This window comes from Pteropus medius, unplaced genomic scaffold (genome assembly GCF_902729225.1).
Source record: "Pteropus medius unplaced genomic scaffold, Ma_sr-lr_union100, whole genome shotgun sequence".
In the NCBI taxonomy this organism is placed as follows: Eukaryota; Metazoa; Chordata; class Mammalia; order Chiroptera; family Pteropodidae; genus Pteropus; species Pteropus medius.
The window spans coordinates 292578-320445 of record NW_024342467.1 but is presented as its reverse complement, the minus strand read 5'-3'; the positions used below and the strand labels follow the sequence as shown (position 1 = coordinate 320445).

General features: G+C 38.3%; 1 protein-coding gene across 10 annotated transcripts in view; it reads left to right on the top strand.

The window, feature by feature from the left end:
- The first annotated feature begins 5847 nt into the window (after positions 1-5847).
- Positions 5848-27868, top strand: part of ICA1 (islet cell autoantigen 1) — a 132564-nt gene continuing 110543 nt past the window's right edge. For 3 of the 10 annotated variants that reach the window (XM_039862301.1, XM_039862272.1, XM_039862283.1), the window contains exons 1-3: positions 5850-6008; positions 23465-23575; positions 26370-26535. In XM_039862301.1, the coding sequence (XP_039718235.1) occupies positions 23559-23575; positions 26370-26535 (183 nt within the window). In that variant the 5' untranslated portion in view covers positions 5850-6008; positions 23465-23558. Of the gene's footprint in view, positions 6009-23464; positions 23576-26369; positions 26536-27868 lie in introns of all 10 variants that reach the window. The other 7 variants (XM_039862323.1, XM_039862312.1, XM_039862291.1 and 4 more) reach the window with 7 other exon arrangements.

Below are 27868 nucleotides of genomic sequence, written 5' to 3'. Positions count from 1 at the left end.
TTTTTGCCCATTTATTGAGTTGTTCATTTTCTAGTTGTTGAATTTTATGATTTCTTTGTATATTTTAAGTAACAGTACTTGATCAGATATGTTTTTGAAAATAGTTTCTCCCAGTTTGTGGCTTGCCTTATTCTCTTGACAGTGTCTTTTGCAGAACAGAAACTTTTATTTTTATGAAGTCCAATTTACCCACTGTTTCCTTTCGCTGTGTTGTATTTAAGAAGTCATCACCAACCCAATGTCATCTAAATTTTCTATGTCATCTTTTAAATTTTATAGCTTTGGGTTTTACATTTGGGTCTGCAATCAATTTTGAGTTAATTTTTATCAAACGTATAAAGTCTGTGTCCACATACATTTTTCGGCACATAGATGTCTAGTTGTTCCAGCACCATTTGTTGAAAAGATTATCTGTTCTCCATTGAATTGCATTTATTTCTTTGTCAAAGATCAGATGACCATATTTGTGAGTTTTTATTTCTGGGCTCTCTATTCTGATCCATTGATCTATTTGTCCTGATTACTGTAAGTCTTGAAGTCACACAGTGTCAGTTCCTTGCTTTGTTCTTCAATATTGTCTTGGCTATTCTTGTTATGGCTGAAATTTTTTACAGGTTGATTAAAACTATGAACCAATGGCTCAAAGAAGCTCAACAAACCCAAATATATAAGAAAAAACAACACCGAGCACATCAGAATCAAACTTTTTAAAACTAATAATAAGGAAGAAAAATCTTAAAAGCTGCCAAAAAGAGAAAAAAAACCACAGAGGATCAAAGATAAGAATGAGTAATGATTTTGCAATTAAAGCAAAGCAAGGTAGAAGCAACACTGCGGCAACATCTTTAAAGTACTGGAAAAAATGTTAACATAAAGTTCTTTACCAGTGAAAAAGTATTACAGAAACAAAGGTGAAAAGACTTTTTCAGATGTACAAAGCTAAAAGATCTATACCAACATACCTGCATTTCAAAAAAAAATCATCAATGAATTTAAATATTGTTTTATAATTACATATGTATTTCAAAAATTACGGTCTTTGTCAGGCAGGTGTTTTCTCTGCAGACATTACTACTTAGAGATTCAAATCCCATGATCTTTTGTATTAACACCAAAGACCATCATGGTCCTGTGATACACAGATTGAAAATCATTGATTTAGAATGTAAACTTCATGAGAAAGGAAGATCTAATCCTACATCAAGGGGAAGAAAGATTAATTAGGATAAAGTCTTGATGATAATAATATCCAAAAATAAAGTGGCTTAAACAATATTGAACTTTATTTCCTTATCATAAAACAATCCACACAGGAGGACCAGGGCTGTATAATAACAATCTCTGCCAAAGCAGGTTAGTAGAAGAAAAGTGTATCTGAGTGAGAGTCAGGATATGTGGGTTATAGTCCTAATTCATCCCCTTACTCCACAATTAAATGTTTGGCCAGTGCTTAAACTGAATTACCTTTACTATCTGTACCTGAGTTCTAAGTGATTCTTCTAAACTGTCCCTCTGTAGAGAAGGAAGGAGGAATGGGAAGGGGAGAGGGGGTGGTGGGGGGGAGAGAGAGTGAATATCAAAGACCTAGAGAGTTCCATCATAATCTTTCAGTTAAGTCCTGTTCTTTACTGGACGGTGACCTATGTCTGCCAAGACCAGGGCACAGCTATGAAGTCTAGGCAAAGATTTGCCCAAACTCCAGCACAGTTCCTGGTCATAAGCAGGAATACACTAGATGGCACACTACAGACAAACCTCTCCACTTGCAGTGCATAAGGTATCTGATGGCATCACCAGGATTTTTCTTGCATAAATTCCAATGGATGATGGCGGGGTGGTGGTGGTGGGACGATTGGACGGGTAGGGAGCTGCATTATTTATTTAGAAATCTAAACTGCTGTGGCAGTGAAAATAATTACCTTTCTCCTCAGTGTAAAAAAAAGCCTCTTTTTATTGTAGCCTAAATTATGAAGGAAAAGTTAATTTTAATTAACAAAAGTTAATGCTATTAATTAAACATTTGTTCTATTTTCACATGTGCACACAAATTTGCTTAAAGGTATAATTAATTCTGCTGACAGTGTAACAGAAGCTTTGTTTTGCTGTGTAGAGAGCACAAGTGATCACAGGAATTAAACCAAAAATTTATCAAGATACTTAGGTCCATGTTCTTGAGTACATCTAAATCCTCTTTAAGTATTACACAATACAAGAAGTGAATGACTTTATTTTTGCCAGTAAGATTTAGATTAAACTTTCTCTAAATTTCTATAACCAGTTAAAATCAGACAATAAATTTAATACTTTTCCAAACATCACTTTTTCAGTTTATTCTTATAGGTTACCTAATTTTAATCTCCCAGAAACTCTGAGGGAAAAGTAAGTTTTTTCTTATTAGTGAGCTGAGTTTGGAAGAGATTTATATGTATAGCTCTTATTAAACACATTGATAATAATAATAGCTTAAGCTCTATCTTAGCATCTTTACCCTAGGAAAAGGTACCATGAGTACATATGATGCTGTCAAATACGGGTCAGAAAAATAAAAGGATTTCACAGCTATAGGAAACTATAAATATGTCTGAATGAATGTAAGAGCATTCATTTGCATCATGGTGCCCATTCACTGGAGGAAGGGCCTTTTTCATTTTGGCTGAAATCATAGAGACTATTCAGACCATTAAAAATAAACATCAACAGTCCACTAAATGTATTAATGTAGATGAACAATTTGTATATGTATGTCTATTTATATGTATTTATATGTATATATATATATATTTTTCTCTCCAGCCCCAATCACTAATCTATTTTGTCTCTATAGAATTTCCTATTCTAGACTTTCATATGAATGGAATCATAAATATATAGCTGTCTTCTTTCACTTAGCATAATGTTTTCAAGGTTCATCCAAGTTACAGCCTGTATCAGTATTTTATTCCTTTTCATGGCCCAATAATGTTTGGGTATATACCTAGATGTAGAATTGCTGGGTCATATAGTAACTCTTAGGTTTAGTCATTTAAGGAACTGCCAAACCGTTTTCCAAAGTCGTTACATTTTTTACATTCTCATCAGCAATGTATGAAGGTTCCTATTTCTCCACATCTTTGCCTGAATTTACCTTTGAGCAATATTATTTTGCTAAGAATGGTGGAATGGAAGGAAAGGAAAGCAACACCCTGATGACCTAGCAGAGGCCACACAAGCTGTGGACTGTCTACTTTCCAATTTCTTTAATGTGAGATAAAATGAAATAAATGTTTATATCATTTAATCCACTGCTATTCTCGATTTCTGTTACTGGCAGCATAAAAGAATTCCTAATTTGTGTAGTCCTATTAGCACATCTTGAACCTGGGAAGCCATCAAAAAAAAAAAAAAAAAAACCACCATTGAATTGAATATGTAAGGATTTTTTTCTATGGAAAAGTTTACCATCCTGTTCCGCTCTGGAAAAATGCACATTATTTCCATATTAATTTCATATCCCCTCAATTAATAGCCATTTTCTTCTTAGAAACTGTTTCAGTTTTCACTAGTGCCTTGTGGGTGCTCTGCAAGATTGAAACAACTTGATACCCAGAAAGAAATAGAAGTGTTATAGATGCGGCAATTTTTAAGTGGAAAGGAAAGCAGTTATTGTGGCTTATTAAAAACTCACTTATAACTTTATCTTAAACTTTCTGGGAGCCTAAGGAATTTCAGTGCCACGTTGCCCAGATAGTGCTTGTGTCACATATCTGTTCACTTTTAGACATTGTTTTGGAAGCCACTTTCAGCCTTCATTGTAGGTTGTGAGACTCATAGCCCAGGTTTTCACCCTGACCTTTGGAAAAGTAAAAGGAAACCTGAGTCATTAGTTATATAAATCAGTTTTGCTCACTTCCTCCAATGCTTGTGTTCCAATTATCTGCATTTTGAGGAGATACAGTGAACACACAAGCAACCTGCCATTTTACTGGCTCTCCTTGTAACAAATGTAATTATCTGTCACAAAGCAAGTCTTTGATAAATAGGGTTTCAATGTAACTAATAAATCATCACTGGTGGAAGGGAGAACATCATGGAGTGAGGAAATTTTATGATCTATTTCTCTCGATGCTTCTATTAACTGATTGATACATTCGGCCAACATTTATTGAGCACTTACTATGTTAGAAATAGCACTTCATTCTGTAAAAAATAATAATCTCTTTTTCTTTCAAACTCCTAATATGTTTTACATGTAAGTTAATGATTCTTGGAATCTATTTTTAAAACAGAATATCTCAATTGTCCTTATTTTTCAAGGAAGCCTTTTTTTCTCATTTTAAGTGTTTTGTTTTTTTTTCCTTTTCCTTCTTTCAAACAGGAAAATCATTTAGCTTGTGTTGTTAACAGGTGAGTTTGAATGCTTCTTGTAAAAGCCAAATAGTGGAGAAATGTTTTTCTCTCTCAAAATTTCTCCTGAATCTCAGCTTTTCAACAATTTGCTAATTTGTAGGCCACATTCATTATTTGTTTATTCACAAACATGTATTAAGAACCTGACGTTTATGCAGCTCTATATTTTGTGCCATACTGGGACAGGCTCAAATCTGTCTACCACAAACAGAATCCTCAAAGAATATGTCCAAAGAATAATATCAACTTTAAAGGTTATGTACATTTCTGGAGCTGTACTATATTATTATCTTTCTATTAAAATGACAACATCTATGATCATTTTCTCTATCCATCTTGGCCAGGGACCTTCGTATCTTGAGATTAAGCTAAATCTCTTGGTTCAGAGAATCCTGGATTCAAACTCCTGATCAATATCCTATTAGCTGCATTCCTTTGGGCAGTGTTTTCTCTCATCTGTAAAGTAGAGATAATAATTTTACCCACAGTATTGGCTTGCTGTAAGGATTAATTGTAGAGTATACAGCATATGCCCTGCACATAGCGAGCAGCCAATTCATGTTAGCTGTGGATTCCAGGTTTGTTTGCATCTTTATTCAATAATCATCTTTAATTCCATCATGTTAAATTTCAATCAGTGACTATCCGATGAACTTTTTACTAAACATATAACATGATGGGGATTGAGTCATAGCACACTGGGATTGCTTTTCAGCAGATAATTCTGGGAAGCAACTATTCCAATACTTTTTCTTCCCGTGATAAGTGCAGGGTCTCTGAAAACAAGGGTTTGGTCTTCTCTGAAGACAAAGGATAAGATGAAATTACCTTAAGCGTCAATAACTTAAGTATAAAAGATATGTAACTACATGGGAATGAAAAAATTATATACATATACATACGCAGGTTTTTTTTCACACAGCCTTTTTCCCTTTAAGCCCAAACTTGATTTCCAGGTACAGGCCTCTGTAACTTTTCTTGACACTGAAGTCATGAAGTCTCCTGCCCCTAAAGCCACAGAAATCTTTAGTGGAAACAAGCAACACGCACGACGCACAGCAGAGAAGGAACCCTGGGGCTCCGCTATAGCTCCCACCTGTCAGCCAGGTCATTGTGACGCAAATGCTATGGACACGTGGAACACCTGCGGGAGAGGAGGGCGGGGTCATCCTGGGCGGCAGGTCCGAGCGGGGGATACCCCAGGAGATGGGGGTCAAGGAAAGACCCCAGGGAGTAAAGAGAGGGAGACTCACTCCCCCCATCCCGGACCCGCCCCAAACAAGGTGAGGCCATAGCCCCATCGTCCTCCAAATCCTGGGGTCCTGCTTGGAGAGTTCGCCCCGCCGGGAGTCTTGGAAGGCGAGAGGAAAGGAGAGGGGGCGGCGGCGGCGCCCGCGCCCCGATCTCCGGCGCCCGCTCCACCCCCGCCGCTGCGCTGCGCTGCGGCGCGCTCCTGCTCCGCTGGTTGCTATTCCGGCTGGCGGCCGCCGCCGCAGGAAGGGCCGGTTCCTGCGCTCCCCCCGCCCCCTTCCCTCGCCTTCTGCTGACGCTGACGTCGGATGAGTGAGCTGGAGGGACGCTCCGACCGCGGCCGGGAGGCTCCTGGGGGCCGGGGCTCCGAGGTACCTGCCCTCCGGGGCCCGGGCTGGGGCGCGCTGGGCGGGCTGCAGGCTGCAGCGGGAGACGCCCGAGAGCCGGGGCGGTCGGGGGCGCCGGCCTCGCTCTGCCAGTTCTGCCCTCCGCGGGCGGCGGGGCACAGGCGGGTCGCCTCCTCCTGCCGCTGATCCCCGTGCAGGAACCGCTACAGCCCCTTCCCCTCCCCCGCTACTCCCTCGGCCTGGGAAGGTCTGGAGGATGCGCGCGCCAGGAGAGCGTACGTCAGCCCCGGGGGAGCGGGAGGGAAGCGTTCCCGGCTCCCACCGCATCTCTAGCCCCAGAGCCCGCAGCACCCCACCCACGCCAGCTCACCCTACCCACTCCGTGCTTCGCCTCCCAGCTGCTCTGGCCCCAGGGCCTCGAGGTCCCTCCGTCCAGGGCTGACTTGTTGACAAGTCCACCTGCCGCGGCGCCTGGTGTTTGCTTTGTATTTTTCACCCCCGTTGCCCATCTTTGGCGGAGGTGGCAGGGAGCAGATAGGTACCTCTCTATAACCACTAGTGCCAGGAGGCCTGAGCTTGGTTCTCCGCGGGCGAGGTGTTCACCAACGTCGGACCCGACAGGACCAAGAATCCCTAAGCAGGCCAGGTCCCTGCGTACCCTGGAGCGCCGTTTCCTTTAGGTGCTGCTGACTCCGCCTTTCCTGACCCGGGGCTGTTGCAGCTCCTGCTTCCTCTAGAAACGAACATATCCTGTTATTATGTCTGCCTTTGCCCAGCGCGACTCTCCTTTAACCTTCCCTGTCTTTTTATTTGGAGTGCCCTCTAGACCCCTCAGCTCCTCTTCAGGGATCTTAAAAGTACTGCGCCCCTTCGCTGGTGAAAGGCATTAGCTGCCTGGTTAGGGAGAGGTATAGTTTAGAAAGGGAATCAAGTTCTCTTCTGATTAGATAGCATTTAAAAAATCAGCACAGGGTAGGGTGCTGAGTGGCAGTCTTAGTAACTGAGATATGGTAACTTTATAAAAATGATCAGGGCCAGGAAAATATATCACCTGGTGATTTGAGAATGATATCGAATGTAGGAAGAAAGGCCCATAAGCATTGGTCATTAATGTCCCATAAATTATGACTCATTGCAAACATGTTCGTGTCCAAACATTTCAGTAAAGTCCGTCCAGAAAAATCTTAAATTGGTTTCTGTCGACTTTTACTTTAGATTTTCTGAGATCTGAACTGTTCCTGGGGGTTGGGAAGTGAAATAGGAAATGCTTATTAATTTGAAATTAATGCTCCAGACTCAGTTTCTTACTTTCTTTTTAAAACACACACACACATTCTAAAAATACTTTTAAGTGGGTTTTCAAACCAGTTTCTTTTTAGAAACATCATGTGTAGAGAATGCCATAGGAGCAAAATCAGTTTATTATCCTTAAGAGTTCAAATGTCATGGTCTGGTTGATGACCACGTATACATTTAATTGCAGGAGATGTGGCTTTCTAAATGTATCTTTTTTGAATTACATAAGTAAATAGTTGTACTATTTATATTAAAGATAGAAGATCTTTAGAAAACAACAGTTAAACTATTGAGTACAAATTATAATAGTGCGGAGACCTGGGATTAAAAAAAAAAAAAAATGACTGCGGATACTTTACCCATAGGTCATTAAATGTTAAATACACTGGATAGTAAATGCCTGGGCAGTTTATTTTATAGCTGTCTCTTTCTCTCATTTGGTACATTTGAGTATCAAGCTGACTGCTTGTCTTCGAGCATCTTTATTACTGTGTATTTCTTTCCATGTCAAACCTATGAAAAATACAAAAAATTTTGTCACCCAAAAGGAAACCTTAAATATCGCTGCATTTTCAAGGCATTTGACTAAACAGTACATTTTTTTTTTTTCAGGTATAGGCAGTTTTATCAGAGGCAGGGAGGTGTGGCAACTGTGAAATGACATGGCAGAGAAAACTTGTGTTGGTATAAACTTTTAAGGTTACAGAAACCTCATACAGGAGAAGGTAAAGAATAGGCCACATGAGTCAAGAAGAATTTTTACTCTATGGATTAAGCATCATAACTAGAAGCCTGAGGGTAGGTGGCAACATTTAGGGTCATTGTGTAGGTCACTAGTGTCCTTTTTACTCCATCTGCATTATTAGATTTATAGGAACCACGGAAAAGATTGCTGTCTGCATGTTTTTGCCCCTTAGGCAACATAGGTCACTAAATAATTAGCCTTATTCTCATCCTCACCCCCATCCAGAAGTAGCCTCAGCAGAGCCTTGAACTCAAAGACTGATACAGGAGAAACTTTTTCCCCCATTTTTTTTTCTCCGAGCTGTCTCATTTTATACCACAATCATGTCATGCATCGTGGAGGATGTGCAGAGGCCACACAGGCTTTGGATTCCAGTAGAGCAGGATCGGAACCCCAGCTGCAAATACTAACTAATCATGTGACCTTGAGCTAGTTACTTAAGCTCTCTACCTCATTTCCGTATCTATAGAGTGAGAATATCCATCTTGTGGGCTTGTGGTGGGAGTTAAAGATAATATATGTTTACCTTTAACAAATAGCCAGATATTTTTCTAGGAAAATAGGTTTATTCAGGAGCAGCAAAGAATTGCAATTCAGGAAATGGTCCAGTGGTGAACACACAAGTCCAGAGAAACAAAGAAGAGGATCGCTCTTTTATGAATTTGGGAGGAGCTGTTGTAAACAAAAAATCCATTAGAGGAAATAAAGTTTGAAGTATAGTGTCTTCATTGGCTGTTATGGCAGTTTCCCATTAGCTGAGCTATTACTGGGCAAGGAAGAATCTTTACTTCCTCCTTTGAGGTAATAAAGTGGTATCATCTCCTGTCAGAGATGCAAGGTATGTCTGTTGGAGTCAGTAGTGTGCATTGAGCGACATCTTTTATAGCTTCTGATTTCATTTTAAATTTGGTTTCTGTTGTTAATTTTTATATGTATAGAAAATGCTTGCACAGCGAATGGGAAAAGTAGTAGTAGCAATAAATTATTCTTTCGCATGCTAAACATATATGCTGTCTATTTCTGAAAAGGATGCTACTGCTTTTTCTCTGTGATAGGGAAGGTGATCCACTTTGGTTTTGAGTAGTTCAAGTGATTTTGTACCAATACTGAGAGTCTGGGGCTTTCTGGAATACTCCCTAAAATTGGGGAATGTGATCTGTGGTGCAGGAACAAAGCAAAACTAATTTGTGGCAGTGGGGTTAGACCTCTCAAACCCCTGTCACTCAAATGTGAATCATAGACCTTTCAAACCCCTGTCACTCAAATGAGAATCATAGACCACCAGTACGAGCTTCCCCTTGGATCTCGTTAGACATACAGAATCTCATCCCACCAGCCCTACTGAATTTCAGGATGCATTTTAATAAGATGTCCAAGTGATTCGTGTGTACATTAAAGTCTGAGAAGCATTGTTCTAACCTGGTATATATCAAACTTTTCTGTCTAATGGACTCATTTGGGGTCTTGTTAAATATGGATTCCCAGCCTGGTTTCTCCCGTCTCCTATTAACCTCAGGTGGCTCTAATGTCCAGGGTCCTTCCATACTCTGAGAGACACTGCACCAAACTCTTTATCTACCACAGTCCTCTAAGATGGGCCTATGCCCTCCTCCTTAACAAAGCTGCATATTCAACCCCCTTTGAGGTAAGTAGGTATAATTTTTATGTGATAAGAAAGTTAAGACTACAAGCATGAGATCCCCTGGATAATGCATGTGATAGACCTGCCTCGAACCTCTGTAAGTCCAAGTTGACCATGCTTTCACTACTCAAGCATCCAAATACGTGTGCTCTGTGTGTGTATGTGTATGTGTAAGTACTTTCAAGTATTAATGAATCTCTCCAGGACAGGGATGACTATACATAATAGGGCATTTTATATATGCTTTTAAAATGAAGCCTTCCTTCTATGTAACTGTAGACCAGTTAGTTACTTAGCATATCTGAATCTGAACTTCATCCATAAAAATGAGGATGATGCCTGCTTGGCAGTATTGTCAAGATAAGCATAATGTGCATGAAGTGATAGTTCCTCATCTAATAATAGTAACTACTTGTCCCAGTATAGACCTAGTAAGAGAGAATGAGTTCATGGGAATCTGAGAAAATGGCATTGTTCGTGATGAGAAGTCCCTCCTTGTAAGTCAGATGACATCATTCACCAGACCAAATCAGAGAAGTGGGGTCACTACTCAGTATTGAGCAAGCATTTCTGTGTCTATGTCTCGTGCCATGTACTGGGCTAGTACTGGGCATCCCAAGACAAGACCCAGGTCCTCCCTGCTTTGGAGATGCCTAGAGCCTGATAAGGGAGATGGAGGAGTCAGTGGAAACAGTGAGGGATGAAGCCTACGCCAGATGCACCTCACCCAGGTGGGAAAGAGAGCGGAGAAAACCCAAGAAGATTCATGGAGGAGGTGGCCCTTGAGCTGAGTCTTAAAGGTCCAGTGGGAATTTAGCAGATGAAAAGGGTTAGAAATGGAAAGAGTTCCTAGCATAGTATCCAGAAGTACAAAGGGAAAGAATACTAGCAAATAGTCCTCATGTCTGGAGCCCAGTGCGCATGTGTATCCCTGATTAGCTGAGTGATCTTGGGCAAGTTTGATCATCTATGAATTGAGAGAACGAAATGTATTAATCAGGGCAAGCACAGGACTTACGTGCTAGACAGTTGTAGCGGCAGTGGAGGTCTTAGTGGAAAATAGGGGACCGATATTAAAAGTCATTAGAATTAGAATTGAAGAAGTCAGTTTTAGACTACACTTAACTAAAAATACATAAAGTTAAAAGAGAGTTACTGAAAAAGACAACTAAATGCAATACAGTACCATGGGTTGGGAAACACGAGGTAGATGTGTTTAGTGATGGATCACTGATTATACAGATAATGGTGTATTGTTAACCCCGAGAGTAGAGATTTGAGAGTGGAAAGGTCCTCCCATTCTAGGCAGTGAGAGTATTTGAACAAGGAGAGAGTATTAAATATTGCGGCTACTTTCCCAGAGCACATATTAAAATCCCTTCCATTACTTACCATCATCATGACCGCTCACACCCACTTCTCTGTTCCCAGAATAGGGCATGGACACCAGTGTCTGAAACCTGATGGTGCTTAGGGAAAATCCAGCCTTCTCTGCATGTTCCTAGGGTAGCACATCCTAAGCCAGAGACCAAAGAGCTGATCGTGATCAATGCTCCCCACCTCTCCTTATTGTTAGGAACCCCGATAGCCACCAGCAAGGTTTTATGTGCAAAAGCCCTGTGGTGGGGATGGATTTGAGACTAACGCAGAGCCTGAGCCTGATTAGAAGAGATTGTTTTTATAGAAATAGAGCCCGTTAACTGATCTCTCTCATCTAGCAGTAGAAAGGAGTGGTCAAACACAGGAGCTTGAAAGCAGACCTGAATTTACTAGTTGTTGACTTGGGCAAACTACTTCACCTTTCTAAGCTTATTTTTCCTTACAGGCAAAAGGGAGTGGCATCCGCTTTATGGTGGTGGTGTGGGGATGAGATAGTGGGATTTAGTGCTTCACACGTGTGAAGTGGTCAGTAAATGGTAGCACAGAATTGTTGCCATTTGTCCAGCATATATTTACTAAAGGCCTACTGTGTTTCAGTTACTGTGCGTGGTGTAAGGAGGCAAAGATGAATCAGTTAAGGTCCCTGTCCCCAAGGGGCTTGCAGTTTAGTGCAAGAGATGCAGATGTTACTGGCTCATTGCAGAGAGTAATGGGAGTGTGAGGTACCACCAGCCTGGGACAGTTAACTCTTCGGAGGGGAGGACAGGAGTAAGAGACCCCTGAGGGGTGGCAGGGTAAATGTTGGGTTGGGGAAGGCTTCACAGAGGAGGTGACATTTGAGGAGAGTCTTAAAGTAAGATTTAAGTTGGCCAATTGGATAAAGGAAGGGAGGTTATTTCAAGTGGAAGGAAACTTTGCAAAGCCTTGAAGTCATAGTGTATTTCAGGAAAGCTCTAGCATTCTAAAATGACCAGGAGAAATAGTTCTGTGCAAGATATAGTAAAAATTTTTGAAAAGGGGGCCAAAATGTAAAAAGGCTTGGGTTTTTTGATAAGAAATTTGGAATTTTCCCTGGTAGGAGGGTGGTATAATTAGATTTGCATATTATAGTAATAGTGCAAACCCTGCTGTGAAAATGTGGAGCAGGCAGAGACAGGTATATTGTTGCCTCTGAAGGCCTAGACTGTCCTGGCTGTGACAATAGGGAGGAGAAGATGTAGTCAAGAGATCAGTTTAGTTTTAGAGGTGCTGTGTTTGAAGTGCCTGTGGGACATCCAGGTGAAGATTACAATAGGGAGATGGAAATTTAAACAGCTGTCAGGGCACCAGATCCACATTTCCATCTCTGTACTGTAATCTCTGGAGAGGTGTTTAATTTTGGATGTCATTGGCACCCAGCTGTTGGTTGAAGCCACAAAAGTGTATTAAATCACCTAGAGAGAGCAAATTAAGTGTAACAGAAAACAACCAAGGTTGGAACCTTACAGATCACTGATACTTGAGATGCAGGCATAGAGGAAGAGGAGCTATCAACGAACACTGAAAAAGTACAAAAGTGTAGAGAGTGTTTCCTGAAAAATCAAAGAAGGGGAAGGAGCTTATTCAAAGGTCAAATGAGATGAGGACTTGAGCTGGGCTCATCGTGAGACACTGTCTGGTATGGTGGAGAAAGGTACCAGATGGTGTGGCTGAGAAGAACTCTGTGAAGAGAAGGAAGAGGATGGTAACTGGAGGAAGAAAGAGGTTGAAGAATATGAATTGAGGGCAGAAAGGGAGGTTGATTAATCTAAAAAAGAAGAGATTAGACAGACTAAGGTGGGAAGGGGCAAGGAGGTGAAACCCATCCCTTCAGGAGAGAAAAAAGCGGACGCACTGGTTATAGTCATGGCACTGGAAAGTTCCAAAGAAGTGAGTAGCGGTGCATGAGGCGTGGGAGCTAAGAGGGAAGGTGCCCAGCATAATGCCAAGGGCTACGATTCCCCACTGTGAATGAGGAGGGACACTGGTCATCGTCACCCTGGGGAGTTTCCTCTACCTGCTACTCCGCGAAGGCCAGGAGATGAGTGTCCTTGTAGCTAATGCTCTTTCCTCAGCATTGCCATAGGCAGCGTGGGCATCATTGTAAAGTCGGTAAACTTTGCGTCGGTGCCAAACCACTCCCCGCTTTCTGCTTCCTGCTTCTCTCTTCTCTGTACTTCTGACCTAGAGCTGTGTGCCTGTGGTCTATTTCCTGCTTATTGGACCTGCCCTGCCAGGTATATGCTCAGTGGCGCTGTCTTTCCTGATCCCCATCTGAAAAACCAGACTTGTGCCTTTTTTACTCCAGGAATTGCTGCTATTAAACCCCCTAAGTTTCTTCTGTAAGAAAGTAGAGAAAGCCTGGAAGAGGGCTCCTTTATTAGTTCTCAAGTGGCACCAACTAGATGACCCAGTATAGGCAAGGTGGCTCTGTCAGTTGGTACGTGAAAATACAGCACTTTCTCTTACTCTCTGCTTCCGACTTTTATTTTAAGGTCCTCTTGTTGTACCTCCCTCCCCTGCCTGGGCTGCCTTCATCCCTTGCTCTTAAAACAGCCCAAGCTCAAACAGCAAAGTCCTTGAATGCATGCCATTTCCAGAGAAAGGAGCAGTGGTGGTTTGTTTACAGGACCTGTGCACAGCATTGACATCTTATAAACCACTTATTGGTGTCTGTGCATTTCAGTAATTTAAGCCTAATGAAAAAGACTTACTTTGTGCCTTGGGAAATTTTCTTGAGTCCTGGGCCTCAGTTTCCTCCTCTGTGAAAAGAGGAGATTGGGCTAAATGATCTATAAATTCTCTCCTAGCTCTGAGTGATCCTGTGGAGACATAGGGAATTACTTGATCATCTCTTTAAGATGCTTTACTATGAGTTAAACGTTAGAGAAAATGAACCTTCTAAACATTAGTGCCTCCCCAACTATTCTGACTGCTGACATCATGCCAGCGTGTAATTTTATGGAGTTGTGGTTGCTCAACTCACTCATTTTCTTCCATCATACTTGTAATAATATTAGCCATTCGTTTACTTCTATACATTTGTATATAAATTATATGTAATATATTCCATTTAGAAATATATGTATATATTTTATATTTGTAGGTATATATATATATATATGTGTGTGTGTGTGTGTATATATGAGAAAAAGAGAGATCATTCTTTTCACTTTTGGTAGCTTTCTAGTTCATCCACTTCTCTTTCACATGAATCTGATTTGAAATAGTACATTTTGCACATAGATTTGAACCTTTTTAAAGCAACTTATGAAAATACAGAGTGCAACCATTTTGTAAAGGACTATATATATTATATGTGTGTGTATATATATATACACACACATATATAATCTTTGTATATATACATATATATTTGAGATTTTATGTTTGTAACATTTCTGACAATAATTATCAGGGATTCTGGGGAGAAAGAACTATTTAAAGGCGTTCGTATCTGTACAGAATATTATGACCTAAGTTATGGAATTAGTTTTTAGCTCTTTCCTAATTTACTTAATGCCATAGACCAAGACTGTCCATAAAAATATAATGGCAGCCACATAATTTAAAATGTTCTAATATGCACACTTAAAAAACTAAAAAGAAACAGGTAAAGTTAGATAATATATTTTATTTAACCTAATGTATTCAAAATATTTCAAAATATAATATAAAAATACATAATGTAAATAAATATAAAATACAATTAAATATAAAATAGGATGTGTAAATATATGTAATATAATATAGTGATACGTTATACAATTTAAATATACCAATAGAAAATACATGTAATTTTTATAACTGAAATATAGATTTACACAAGAGATATTTTACCTTTTTTAAGGGTATTAAGTCTTCAAAATCCAGTGTATGTTTTATATTGAAAGTATATCTGAATTCAGACCAGCCATATTTCAAGTGCTCAATAGCTACATGTGGCTGGTGGCTACTGGGTTGGACAATGTAATTTGGATGATAAAGTGAATTTATCTCAGATTATTCTTTCATAAGCAATTTTTAAATAGGTATCATTCTTTAATATAATGTTTATAAGAACCTTGCAGATTTTATAATTGGATAATTGGTTCCCAATTATAAAATGCAGTATTAAAAATGTAATTTAAGGCAAACATTTATTCCTGTGATTTAATAATGTTCTGTGCTGGCAGTTGAAGGATGTAAATTTCTTTACAGAATTTGATTGAGACCTTTTTCTGACTCTAGGGCGTTCTTTCATTTATCACCTTTTCACATTTAGCTTGTAGAGAAAAAGCCACCATAAGTACTAGAGATTGAAATCCATATGCTAAATTCTAATTGGCATTTGAACACTACATAAACAGACCTAAGATAAATCAGAAGTGAATTAATCTTTTCTTTAGCAAAAAAGAACCTATTTGTTCTTTTCTGTTTCCAGCCTTCTAATCCATTTTTATATTATTTGCTCTTGTAGTTCTTTGAGGTTTGTTGTTTTCACATGCCAGCCTCTTTGTTTTTGTTGCCACGATTTTTGTTGTAGCACAAAATTTACCCTGGAACATTCTTTGCAAGCAGGGCTTTAAGTAAGAGAAAGAAGGACAAGACCTAAACCACGCCCCTTGTGAGCAATTTGAGTAGTATGGTTTATTTTGTTTTTAGTTTGCTTTGTGGGGACATAATACCTTTAACTAATATTGATGTTAAGGATGAAAACCTTTTTGAGGATATCCTGGATTAATTTTTTAGTTTCTTAGAATATGACATGCTATGTTTGATATTTTCCTTTGAGAAACATCTCAGAATAGGAGAGACTGAGGTGAACTTGATCTTTAACCTGATCTTGGACAAGTTTTCTCCATTTTTAGAACCCTAATTTCTTCATCTTTAAAAAAGATATGTTCACTATCTCTAAACTTTCTATTACATATAAATGTCTCTAAAAGTAATTAAAGTTAGCTTTATAGTTTCTGTGGCTGATGGCACTCTAGATGTCAGCTAGCCTACTCTACTGTTTTACAGATATACAAAGTAAAGCCAGATAGGTGAAGTGATTTGGAGGAGGCAGAAGTTTTTGGCATGGTCGTGGGCTTAACAGCTTTTATTTTATCTTGAGCAGAATATTGGGAGACAAGTTATATTGTCATTTAAAAAATTTACTTTAGAAATGTGATTTTAATAGGTTTAGGGAGTCATTAAACTTAATTAATACTTGTTTATAATACCTGAGCTGTTTAAATGATCATTTAAAAATATCCTAAGACCCCAATTCATTAACAGAAAATTTATATTTTAACAGTGACTTACATGTGTAGGGTATAAATAGAAACTCATTCATCTTTTAGTTGCCTTGAATAAGGTTAGAATTCTGTTTTCCTCTTGTAAGATTTGCTGACTCGCAAAATTAAAACATGACTCACAAAATTAAAGCATGATCATGTTCCACTTTTACTTGTGAATTAGTAAAATGTCAAAAATCATTTGCAGGAGACATAAAACTCAATTAGAAACAATCCATTTAGTTATATGGAATGCTCAAGTAATTCTAAGCTTAACAAAATCTGAAAGGGAAAACTGTGTGATATCTTAGAGAGCATAAAAACACCCATAAAAGCTAGTCAAATTACATTAATTATGCCAGTCAGAGGGAAAGCAATGAACAAATTCTTCCCTTGGATGTTTAGCTTTTGAAAGAACGGAAGATAATTCAACTTCCCGCCCTCTATAAGTATCTCTTTTTCAACTGTGTGAACACGATCTGATGAATCAAGATTTTAAAAATAATAATAAATATAGTTAATTATTCCTGGAGGATTGTTTCAGTTTTTCCCTTGTTTCTACAGAAACCGTTTTAATATTTATATTTAAAACACACTTCATGGGAAATTGTAAAAATCGTTATTGACATAAATGGAAGTGATTAGAGAGAAACCTCTGAGAAAAAAAGATGAAAAATACTTGGAGCAAAAGAAATGTACAAACATTATTTTTTAACTTCGTACCTAGAACCTCTGATAAATTTATGTTTCTTCCTTTCATTAGGCAAGCCCATTGGAGCCTGCATTGTAACCCTGGCTCTGAAGCTAAGTGGCTTTGTTCTCTCGGGCCTATTACTGACCTCTCTTGATCACCGGTACCCATTTGAAAAGAAAGGGGCTTCATTTGATTGTCTCAGCTTCCTCTTGGCTCTAAATTATATGATTTACATTAGTTCTGAGATTGCACCAGAGAAATCAACCCAAAAACAAAACAATATTGAAAACTGTTAATATTTCTAGATGAAATTAATCTCTGAAATAACAAGAATATGAAATTAGCAGAAAATTATATAAATTAGTATTGTGCAATTGGAAGCTAAATTTAAGAGACATGCCACAGGCTTCCAACATTTGTTATGGATAGTCAAAGATGAACTCTAGGCAGGGCATAGAAGGTATTTGCTAAATGTGAAATGAATAGCGTCAAGTGTCTACCCTCAGCGCCTACAGAACATAGCTAAATGCTAAAAGCGACAAAAGGTGGCCTCAGAAATTGACCCCTGTGTCTCTGTAGTCACATCATCTTTCTTTAAATTAGAAGAATGCACAACTGCTTACGATTGGTTACATGCACACACCATGCCGTTCTACTATGGAAGAATTGGTTCATTGCTTTCCCTCTTCCTGGAATAATACCACCATCACCACCCCAACACACATACATGCTCTTAACCTTCACATGGCCAGCCTCCACTCATTCACAGACACTCTGCCCAAAGGCCATGTAGGAAGCCAGCTCTGTGCCCTCTCCACTCTGTTCCTCTAGCCCTGGGCACCTTCCTTTCTCATGGCATTCTCATTCCGTATCACAAGCAACACCTGGCATTTCTCGACTTCAGATTCTTCTATTCAGTTATACACAAATAGCCCCAAAAGTCTGTGGCACATAGTGATATGTAATTTTACCGAGGTTTAATTTTAAAGAATTATTCTGTATTTCATCAACTTAAGAAACCATTGCTCATGAGATCTTTTACATTTTATGTTCCACGAAGAAAGAAAAATGACTGCCAGATAGTTGACAAGGTATAAATCCAGGATACATCCCAGCTTCAGAAATGTTGGAATGTGAAAAGATTTGCACTGTGTTCAGTGACATCGGAGCCATAAAGTTGGTGTTTGGGAATGAATGATTTTACTACGGGATGATTCAAACTTAACACTTTGCACTCACATCGCTGTAAGATGCTGCTCTGTTCTCTTGGAAAGTGTGCTTTGTATGGAGGGGGAAATGACTCATTTCCCAAAGAAAGAGAAATGTTGGCGTGCACAACGGAATTGAAGGGCTCTAAGATAGTGACAATTTTCAGTTAGAAAATTTTAATATATTAAAGAAGAAAATGACAAATTTGGCAGGAGGTCAGATCTGTAATTCAAGAGAATCCACCATATGTTCAATACATATACAGGAGAAATGGATTCTGGACCCAGTTTCAGCTAGTACTCCAACTAACGGAAAAACTGCTCATGGATGGAAGAGAAAAATCTACTGCTAAAGTTGGATAGGTTAAAAAAAAAAGTTGGATAGGTAATTAATGTGAGACATGAAACTGCACCAAAAACAGGACACACTTGGGAAATGTGATTCTAGTGGAAGCTTACTGAAATATTTTTGTGAGTTGAGTGTATTGACATGATGAAATATAACTACTGATTTTACCTTCACTCTGAGTAAGGGTTGGCTCAAGAATTTTGGATTCCTTGCAGAATCCGAATTAATTGGCGGTGCCATCAGCTAACTCCATAAGCTTGTAGAATAGGGTTCTGGGCCAGAACAAATGTTCAGTGGTGTTGCAGGCAGCCTATATGGAATGAAAGTGCTTCCCCATGTTCGATCTCCAAGGAAGAGCATCCAGATTTAGGGTTTAAAGCAGCTGAGGACAGACTGACTTCCCTTCTTTGTAGCAATGCATCAAGCTTTGTTTAAACTAGGCTTGCTTTTAGCATTCTGTGAACCTTGCAATATTGAAAAAAATATCGTGGGGGTATTTAGAAAAAAACTTTTGCTTATGTATTGGCCATCTGATGTGTTCAAAATAGCTTTTCAATGGCTATAGGAAATATAAACAAGTGGAACAGTTGTAGCCTGTCCACAAAATTGCAGGGTCAACACAGCAAGCATGCAAGAAAAGCACAGAGGGAAAACGAGGATAATTATTGCACAGAACCCCAGTAGAAAATATGAACAAAGTATCCCTCCTCCCTGTTCTCTCCACAGGGCAAGATGGTCTCTCAGCCACCTGTAGCTGAGAACAGCTATGGTTTTAATGCCTAGCCTTGGAGCAGGAAGTGAAGGTGTCACAGCCCCATCAAGGTGGAACCTGGGAAAGTCTAAGAGGATTAGGCTGGCAATCTTAGTGTCACTTAAGCAAAAGGTGCTGACTGCAACAGCAGTCTCACCTCTAAGCAAGGAGACATCTTTCCCCTTTATTTCTTGTCTTAGGCACAGATCCTGCTCCTCCCTGCCTCACACTTGACCCACTCTCAAGGTTATTATCAGAAGTAAGAATTTGATTTTCATTGATCTGTTAACTCGTAGACCTCTGCATCTTGAGTGGGTCTTAATTATTACTGGCTCAGCTGCTTTGTCTTCCTTGAGGAGACAGAGTTTCATGAAACAGAAACATTCATGTCGTCAAGTCACGCTAAATTTAATAACATTGGTGCTTTTGTCTTTTTCTTATCATGGCACTCACAGTCTGTAAGCTGCTTGTTACTTGTTTTTCTTTGCTTGTCTCCCAAGGGAAGGTGGCCACAAGCAGAACTTTAGAAAGTGTTCTCTGTGCCTAAAAAGCTTAAGACATGATAGCATTCATTTGGGGCTTCTTTCATAAATGCCTTGAAGCAGAAGTGGAGAAATAGTTTCCATTGCAGAATTATGAATGAAGTATTAGCTAGTCACAGGCTTTATTGTTTTTTTTTACAGGGAAAATGATATTTTTTACAGCAGAGTTTACGAATTTGGGGATTCATGAAGTATTTTTTCTATATCCCTTGTAAAGTCTCCTGGGTCTGAAAGTTATGTTTACATGTTTGTCTTTCCTGCGCAACCTGCACTATCCAATACTGTAACCACCAACCAACTGCATGTGGCCATTGAGCACCCAGTGTGGCTAATCTCAATGGATATGTCCTGCAGGTGTAAAATACACACCTGATTCTAGACTTGGTACAAAAACACAAGTGCAAAATATGTCAGCAAATTTTTTGATTACATATTGAAATAATTAGATATATTGAGTTAAAATATATATTATTTTTAAATTTATTATTATTATTATTTTTACTTTTTTAAAACATGGCTGTTAGATTACTTAAAATTACATAATAGCTCATAGTACATTTTCGTTGGGCAGAGCTGATCTAGACTGTGAGTTCCTTGAGGCCAGGTACAGTGCCTGGTACATATTAATTAGATTTTTAAGGCATGTTTGATAAACTGAATTGTATAATTGAAAGGAATGAGTGGATGAGAATTATAACAATTTTTTAAAGTGTTGATTTTGAGCCTGTGGGTTTAGGAAATGATAGAGCAAGACGAGATGGATTTTGTCAGGATCTTAAAATGTTTATTAATTGTCCCTGGTGTATGGGGCTAGAACATACATTAAGGAAACACAAGCCCTGGCTGTAGCTGCCTTCTCATGAGATACTCAGATATGCCCTACAGAGTTGATCTGATTTTGCCACCTGTAATCCCTTTACTCAAGTGCCATATAATTCAGCAGTTTATTCAAGAAAGATCCATTTCTAGAAAAAATTTTTTCTGAGTGCCATTTAGCTTTGGTGTTCAGACTGTAAAGTGCTTAAGAATCACTTGCAAAGCCTGTCACAAATACAGATTCCCAGACACATTCCCAGAATGTATAGGTAAGGGGTGGGGCCCAGGAATCTGCATGTTAACACCCCAGAAGATTACAATGCAAATGGCCTGTAAACAATGCCCTGGGGAGCACTGCCATATGGCATTGTGATCCGGGAGTATCCTGGAAGTTCAGGTAGATGGAACAGTTTGCTCAGTGATTTTATTATCTATTATACTACAAAGTACTTAAATTTTTAAATATTTTAATAAGAAATTAATGTTTAAAAGTGTAGCAAATGAAATAACAGTGAAAAGGCAACTTAATGGGAGAAAAATATTCGCAAACCATATATCACATAAAAAGTTAATATACAGGATATCTAGAACTCCTACAATGTAATGCAAAAAAAAAAATAACCAATTAAAAAATAAGCAAAGGACTTAAATAGATATTTATCCAAAGAAGACATACAAATGGCCAATAAACATATGAGAAGATGCTCAACTTCACTAGTGATCAGAGAAATACAAATCAAAACCTCAATGAGATATCACCTTGTACCCATTAGGATGACTGCTAACAAAACAAACAAAAAGAAACTAACAAGTGTTGATAGGATGTAGAGAAATTGGAACCCTTGAAGCATTGTTTGTGGGCTTGTAAAATGGTACAGTCACTGTGGAAAAAGTATGGAAGTTACTCAAAAGATCAAAAATAAAACTACCATGTGATCTAGCAATCCCACTTCTGATATACATCCAAAAAATTAAGAACAAGATCTCGATGAGATATTTGCACACCCATGTTGATTGCAGCAGTATTCACAACAGCCAAGATGTGGAAGCAACCTATATATCCATTAATGGCTGAATGAGTGGATAAAGAAAATGTGCTATATATAATGGACTATTTTTCAGCCTTAGAAAAGAAGGAAAACCTGTCATACGTTGCAACATGGAGGAAACTCAAGGGCATTGTGCTAAGTGAAATAAGCCAATTGCAAAAAGACAAATATTGCATGATTCCACTTATATGAAGTATCTAAGATAGTCAAATCATAGAAATGGAAAGCAGGATGCTGGTTGCCAGGGGCTGGGAGAGGAGGAAACGCAGTTGTTGATTGGGTACAAAGTTTCAGTCATGCAAGATGAAATGTTCTGGAGAGCCGTTACAACAATATGCATACAGTACTGTACACTCAAAAAATAAGAGAAGAAATTTATATTACTATTTTTTACTGAAATAAAAATTAATCAGAAAGTACTATCCTAATAGTTCCTAGTGAAATTGAACTCAAGGAAAGTGTATAATAATTTCATTTTCTTGAACAATACCTTTTCATGAGAAATTTTGTTGGAAGCTTTGAGCTAAATAAAGTAAGTGTGTACCTGCTGTGAAGCTCTGTGGGTGGTTCATGGCCTCTCCACAGTTTACTGAGTAGAGGGCAAGGCTTAATCATCAAGACAGTCATTCCCAAAGCAACTTGTCTGAGGACCTGGATGCCCTCCAGGAGGAAGAGGGATGCTCGAGGCGGGGTGTTGTCATTCCAGTGGCATCCAGACACTCAGAAAAGGTCCTTCTCCCCCTCACCTGAAGCCTTGAGTTTCAACACCTCAAGTTAGTTTCCTTAAAACATTTTTTAAAATCCTGGGAAACTGATAATTTCAGGGGTTCTAGTTGCAAGGACCCTTTCTGAGCAGAGAGAGAATGATTGCATTGATTTTGTTGGAATAGCCAGAGCATTTATACACTGAGCATTCACTCTGATTGCTGCCAGTCTTTGGCCAGGGCCATTTCTTTAGGTAGGTAGTTCACCATTCTTTCCAGTAAATAGTAGGTAAGTGTGGCTGGGTTGGTTGGCTATGCCCCTCCCTGTTGGTTGGCTAGCTTCCAGAAGTGAGGCAAATGGAGTGAGGGGCAAAGGCATCAAGCGACTCCCATATTTACTAAGGAGATGAAAATACAATGTTAGTCTGGTAACAACGGAAAAATCACATTTTCCTCCTTTTTACCCTTCTAGGTGTCTCATTCTAGTCCATTGAAAATTTTTGTTTTTCTTTTTTTTTTACAATGGGCTGGTTCATTTTTTAGAAATACTGATTATGAACTATTTAAAATCTGTAAAGAAGTTAACAGATGCAGTATCTCACCACTTAGATTAGCAAAGAAAATACTATGGGTGCAGTTGAAGACCCTGTGTACCCCCACACTGCAGTGGTAATTGCTACCTGGGATCTAGTGTTCACCATCCCTAAGCAATTCTTTGTACCTTCACTATATAACATTTCTGTACTTCAGTAGTATATAGTATTGCTTTGCATCTTGTGGTCTCATATTTTATGTAGTCTTCTACAACTTTTTTTTTTCATTCGACTTGCTTGTTCACTTCTTAAACTTCATTGGGGATATTTCTTCCAGTGCTACTTAGCTGAACTATTCTGACACCAGTGTATAGTGTTAGTGTATAGTAGTGCTTGGCCCCTAAAATGGCTAGATTGAAATTTATATGTGTCAAAAAAACCATACAATTGTAGAATAGTGTGTAACTGTTAAACATATTTGTTTTATTTCAGGTTATAATATAACTTATCCTCTCATGCTTTTTCCCTGCCCCTTCTCCCCAAATCATCAACAGTAGAAAAAGAAGAAGAAGAAGAAGAAGAAAACATGTCAGGACACAAATGGTAAGTAATTTGTTGTCTTTTCTGAATTGGGAGAGGCTAATGAAAGAGGAAAACACATAGTATATGCTCAATAAGTGTCTATTGAATAGAAAAATTAAGAGTCACATTAGCAATAAATAACCCGTTAGTCCCTAGCCAATATTGAGTGTAGTCAAGTTCAGTATTCCCATTAAATATAATATGAAAACCAAGTAACCAAAATATTATAAGTTCTTATGTAATGAGTAGTCTCTGAGAAATTTATTTACATACAACTTTTCTCTTGAGAATCTAATCTTGGCTTGTCTTACCACCACTTCTTCAAATGTAATGAGTTGACATTTTTTTTTTATCACTATCTTATTTACAACATCTAATATTAGGATTATAAGGATATTTTATGTAGGGAAGCTATAAAATAATGAACAGAAACTTAGACTCATTAATTTATAGTCATGACTTCAACCTTCATGAATTTTCAGGAGTCAATGGTTGTTGGGATTAAATGATGATAATGAAAACAAATGTGGTAATCATATAGCGATGTTAGTACTGACATTTATGTGCCTGTTAACACATCTAAGCAGCATGGTTAATGTTTTATAAATTCCGGATCTTTTTCAAGCAGTGTTTCTGAACCATTTTGAACCCTTGACCCAACAGGCAAGTAGATCTTTGTCATGTTTTACCTTCTTTAATTTGTATCATCAAAAAATGTGGTGCGTATTTTCATTTTTCAAATGCACGATTAATTATAACAAAGAGTATACCTTTTAATCTCTCCTCTCTTGGTAGAGAAGCAATCAGGTCCAAGTTCTCTGTAATATCAGATATCAAACTTTGAAAGAATTTTGGCATCTCTTAAAATGTAATGAATTTTAAAAGGTAATTAATAAAAAGCTAAGGGATTTCGTTTCCCTGAGTTTCCCCATATGACGTCTTTCTAACTAAGAATTGTCAGACAATTTTTTTAATTGTTCTATCTTGCCTCGTTAAGACAAGGGGGTGGTTCCATCTCGTGACTTTGGTAATGGCTGTCATATCATGGCAGCAGGCTCAGGGAAGTAGTCACTTGTATAAGAGAGACTGGAGAGCCCCAAGAAATGGGTCCTCCCCAAAGTCTTCTTCCACTTAATCTGCCATTTCACTGTTAGCTGCTGAAATGCAAGAGATCATTGAAGGAGGCACTGGACTGAGATTTAGAGGCCTGGATTTTAGTCCTGTGTGACTTTAGACAAGATTCTTAACCTTTTAAAACCTAAGATTCCTCATTTGTTAAATGATAGAGTGATCACTAGATCTCTAAAGTCCCTTTTGCTTTTTCAAAATGGAAATTTTTTTATATTAATCCATGACTTTTGACCAAAATAAAGAGATACAAATATAAAGGAGTCCACCCAATTCCCCATTCTTGAAAATTCCATTCCCCTGAAATAACCAAGGTCTATATACTTTTAATACACATACTGTACAGAGAAATTATCTTGTACGTAAAGGTTTTACGTTTTTTATTTTTATTTTCTTTGCTATAAACTTATAACAAAACTTTTAAATAATCCAGAAACCATGAAAGTACCCCAAATCCTACTTCTCTCTCTAAAGATAACCATTGCAAAGCAAGTCATCTGAAATGTATTATGACTTTTTAAGAATAAATCTGTAAATTGAAAATTATAATTGTTATCTGGAAGGAGAGTATAAGTCATCAAGTTTTGAAATGTAGGTATTTTTATATAGTAGTGTAAAGCAACTCATGTTTTAGGACACAGGTCTGCCAGACTTTGAGTGGCAGTAGCGTGGGGTGAGAGACGATGTACATGTCTGCGTAGGAGACAGTGAGGTCCTGTGTGGGCCTTTGGAGCCGAACTCTAGACAGGGGGATAGTGTAGACAACATGGGAGGGATGGAGTGCCAACAGCCAACTTCCTGTCAATATCTGAGGTACTCTGGTCTCTTTTACAGAATTCCATTTCATTCTCAATTTTTCTAATTTCTTCTTACCAACTTTTTTGATTTGATCTTCACTATGCTCTTCCTGAAGAATGGCTTCCTATCTGTATTTTAAACATTTACATTTAAGAATTAAAAATTTTAATATCAGAAATCTGTAACAGAACTTTAAAAAAATTTTTTTTTTTTTAGTTTTATCTGATTGTGGTAAGACTACTTAACATGAGGTCTACCCTCTTAACAAATTTTTAAGTGTACAATACAGTATCGTTGACAGCAGGCACAGTGCTGTACAGCAGCTGTCTAGAATTTATTTATCTGGCATAACTGAAACTTTATGACCATTGATTAGCAATTTCCCACTTCCCTCTCCTCACCTCCAGCCCCTGGTGACCACCATCCTACTCCGATTCTATGAGTTTGACTATTTTAGGTGCCTCTGTGACAGATTTTAAGCATGCTATTTTTCAGCCCCTTATCTCTACTTTTCTGCCATCACTTCATTGTTGGCTGTAATGTTGGAAGGGAGGGGACATTGGTGTCTGACTTTATCTCTGACTCGCTGGCATGATTGAGCCAGTCACCCTGCCTGGTTCGGTCTTACTTTCTTCACTTCTAAAAGGGATGTGTACCCCATTGATATCTAAACTCTCTTCAAGATTTAGTTTCTCGATTTCCTGCAAAAGTTGTTGTTTTATTTCCTCACTAACTTAACAAATTTTGGGAGTTTGATGTAATCACCCTAAAATAATTTATATGTTTATTGTTGTAAATGTATAATATAATGTTTAGATACATTTTTTCACACTGAAATATCTTAGTCGCTATAAAAGTCACAAGTAATATAACTCTAAATGTTTTTTAGCAGTTACCCCTGGGACTTACAGGATCGATATGCTCAGGATAAGTCAGTTGTAAATAAGATGCAGCAGAAGTATTGGGAAACAAAGCAGGCCTTTATTAAAGCCACGGGGAAGAAGGAAGATGAACATGTTGTGGCCTCCGATGCAGACCTGGATGCCAAACTGGAGGTGAGTGCTTTATCTCTCTCAGTTCCAGCACAGCCGCCTTGCTAGGGTCACGGTCCTAGAGTGGACTCACCTGGGTAAGCATAGATGTGCTTTATGTATGAAAACATATTGCAGACAACTAGTTTGTGAGGAAAATCTAGGATCAGATAAATTCCATCCCAGCCTGTTTTTCAAAAGACCTACAAATTCTCGTGTAATCACCTGTATGCCTCAGTTAATTTGTGTTTCAAGCACTTTAGCTGGAATGCATGGTATGTAATAAATTCTCAGTAAATATTTGTTGAAAAACATTAATGCAATTAAAGAACCACGACTAGTGATATCGACACTAGGGTCAGGCAATTTAAAAAGAAGGAAAAGGATGACAGGAAAAGATCCTGGAAAATAGAGTCTAGTAAGCTTGGTGTTGAACCCTGGAAAATCTAGAATGAATAAACTAAGCAGATATTTAATTAGACTAGTTAATAGTCCAGCGAGCTGATTTCAGTTCTGATTGATCCTGAATACTAACATAAGTGGTAGAATGCCCACTAATTCCCCATGTTGCTGGATATTCTCCAAGAATTTAGATTAAATTTTTAAAGTGTACTTATCACTTCTGTGAATGACGGGGCACTGAGAGGAATAATATGTTACATGATCTGATAAGAATTCAAAATGATCTCCACATTTAATATATAAGGTAAAATTAATGAGCTAAACATTTAATGGGTCTAAAACAAAGAGCTAAAGATTTCAAAAAGCTTTCCAAGAAGGATGGCCAGGACGATGAAAACCATAGCTATACTGGAACAGAGGTTTAAGGGGAGATATGTTCACTGTCAATTGTATAGGAAGGTTTATCATGTAGAAGAAGGATAATTCCTTCTATGCATCTGAGGGTAGAACCAGACCCAGGACCAATATTCATAGTATTCATCTCTCGTGGAATTATCTCAAGTGTTTGTCTGTGCTCCCTCCACTAGGAGGTCAAATTTTGTGTCAGTTTATTCACCTTTGTGCCCTCAGCCAGTCACACAGTACACATTCAGGAAGTATTACTGAATAATAGTTTCCACCCCTAACCCCTGTCATTGGAATTTTTCAAATATGAGCTGGGTTTGAAAAATTGGGGGATGTTCCAATGAGATTGCTGCCATGGAGAGAAGCAGAACCAGGAGGTATCTATTCTGATTTAGTATTCTAAATGCAGTTGAAATGATTATAAGTCGCATATACTTTTCACATCTTCCAGTTTTACTTTTTCTTAACACCCTAGTAAATACAAGCATTATATAAAAAGGACTTTACTATATCAATTATTTATACATTAAACACAATACAGTAATTTTAT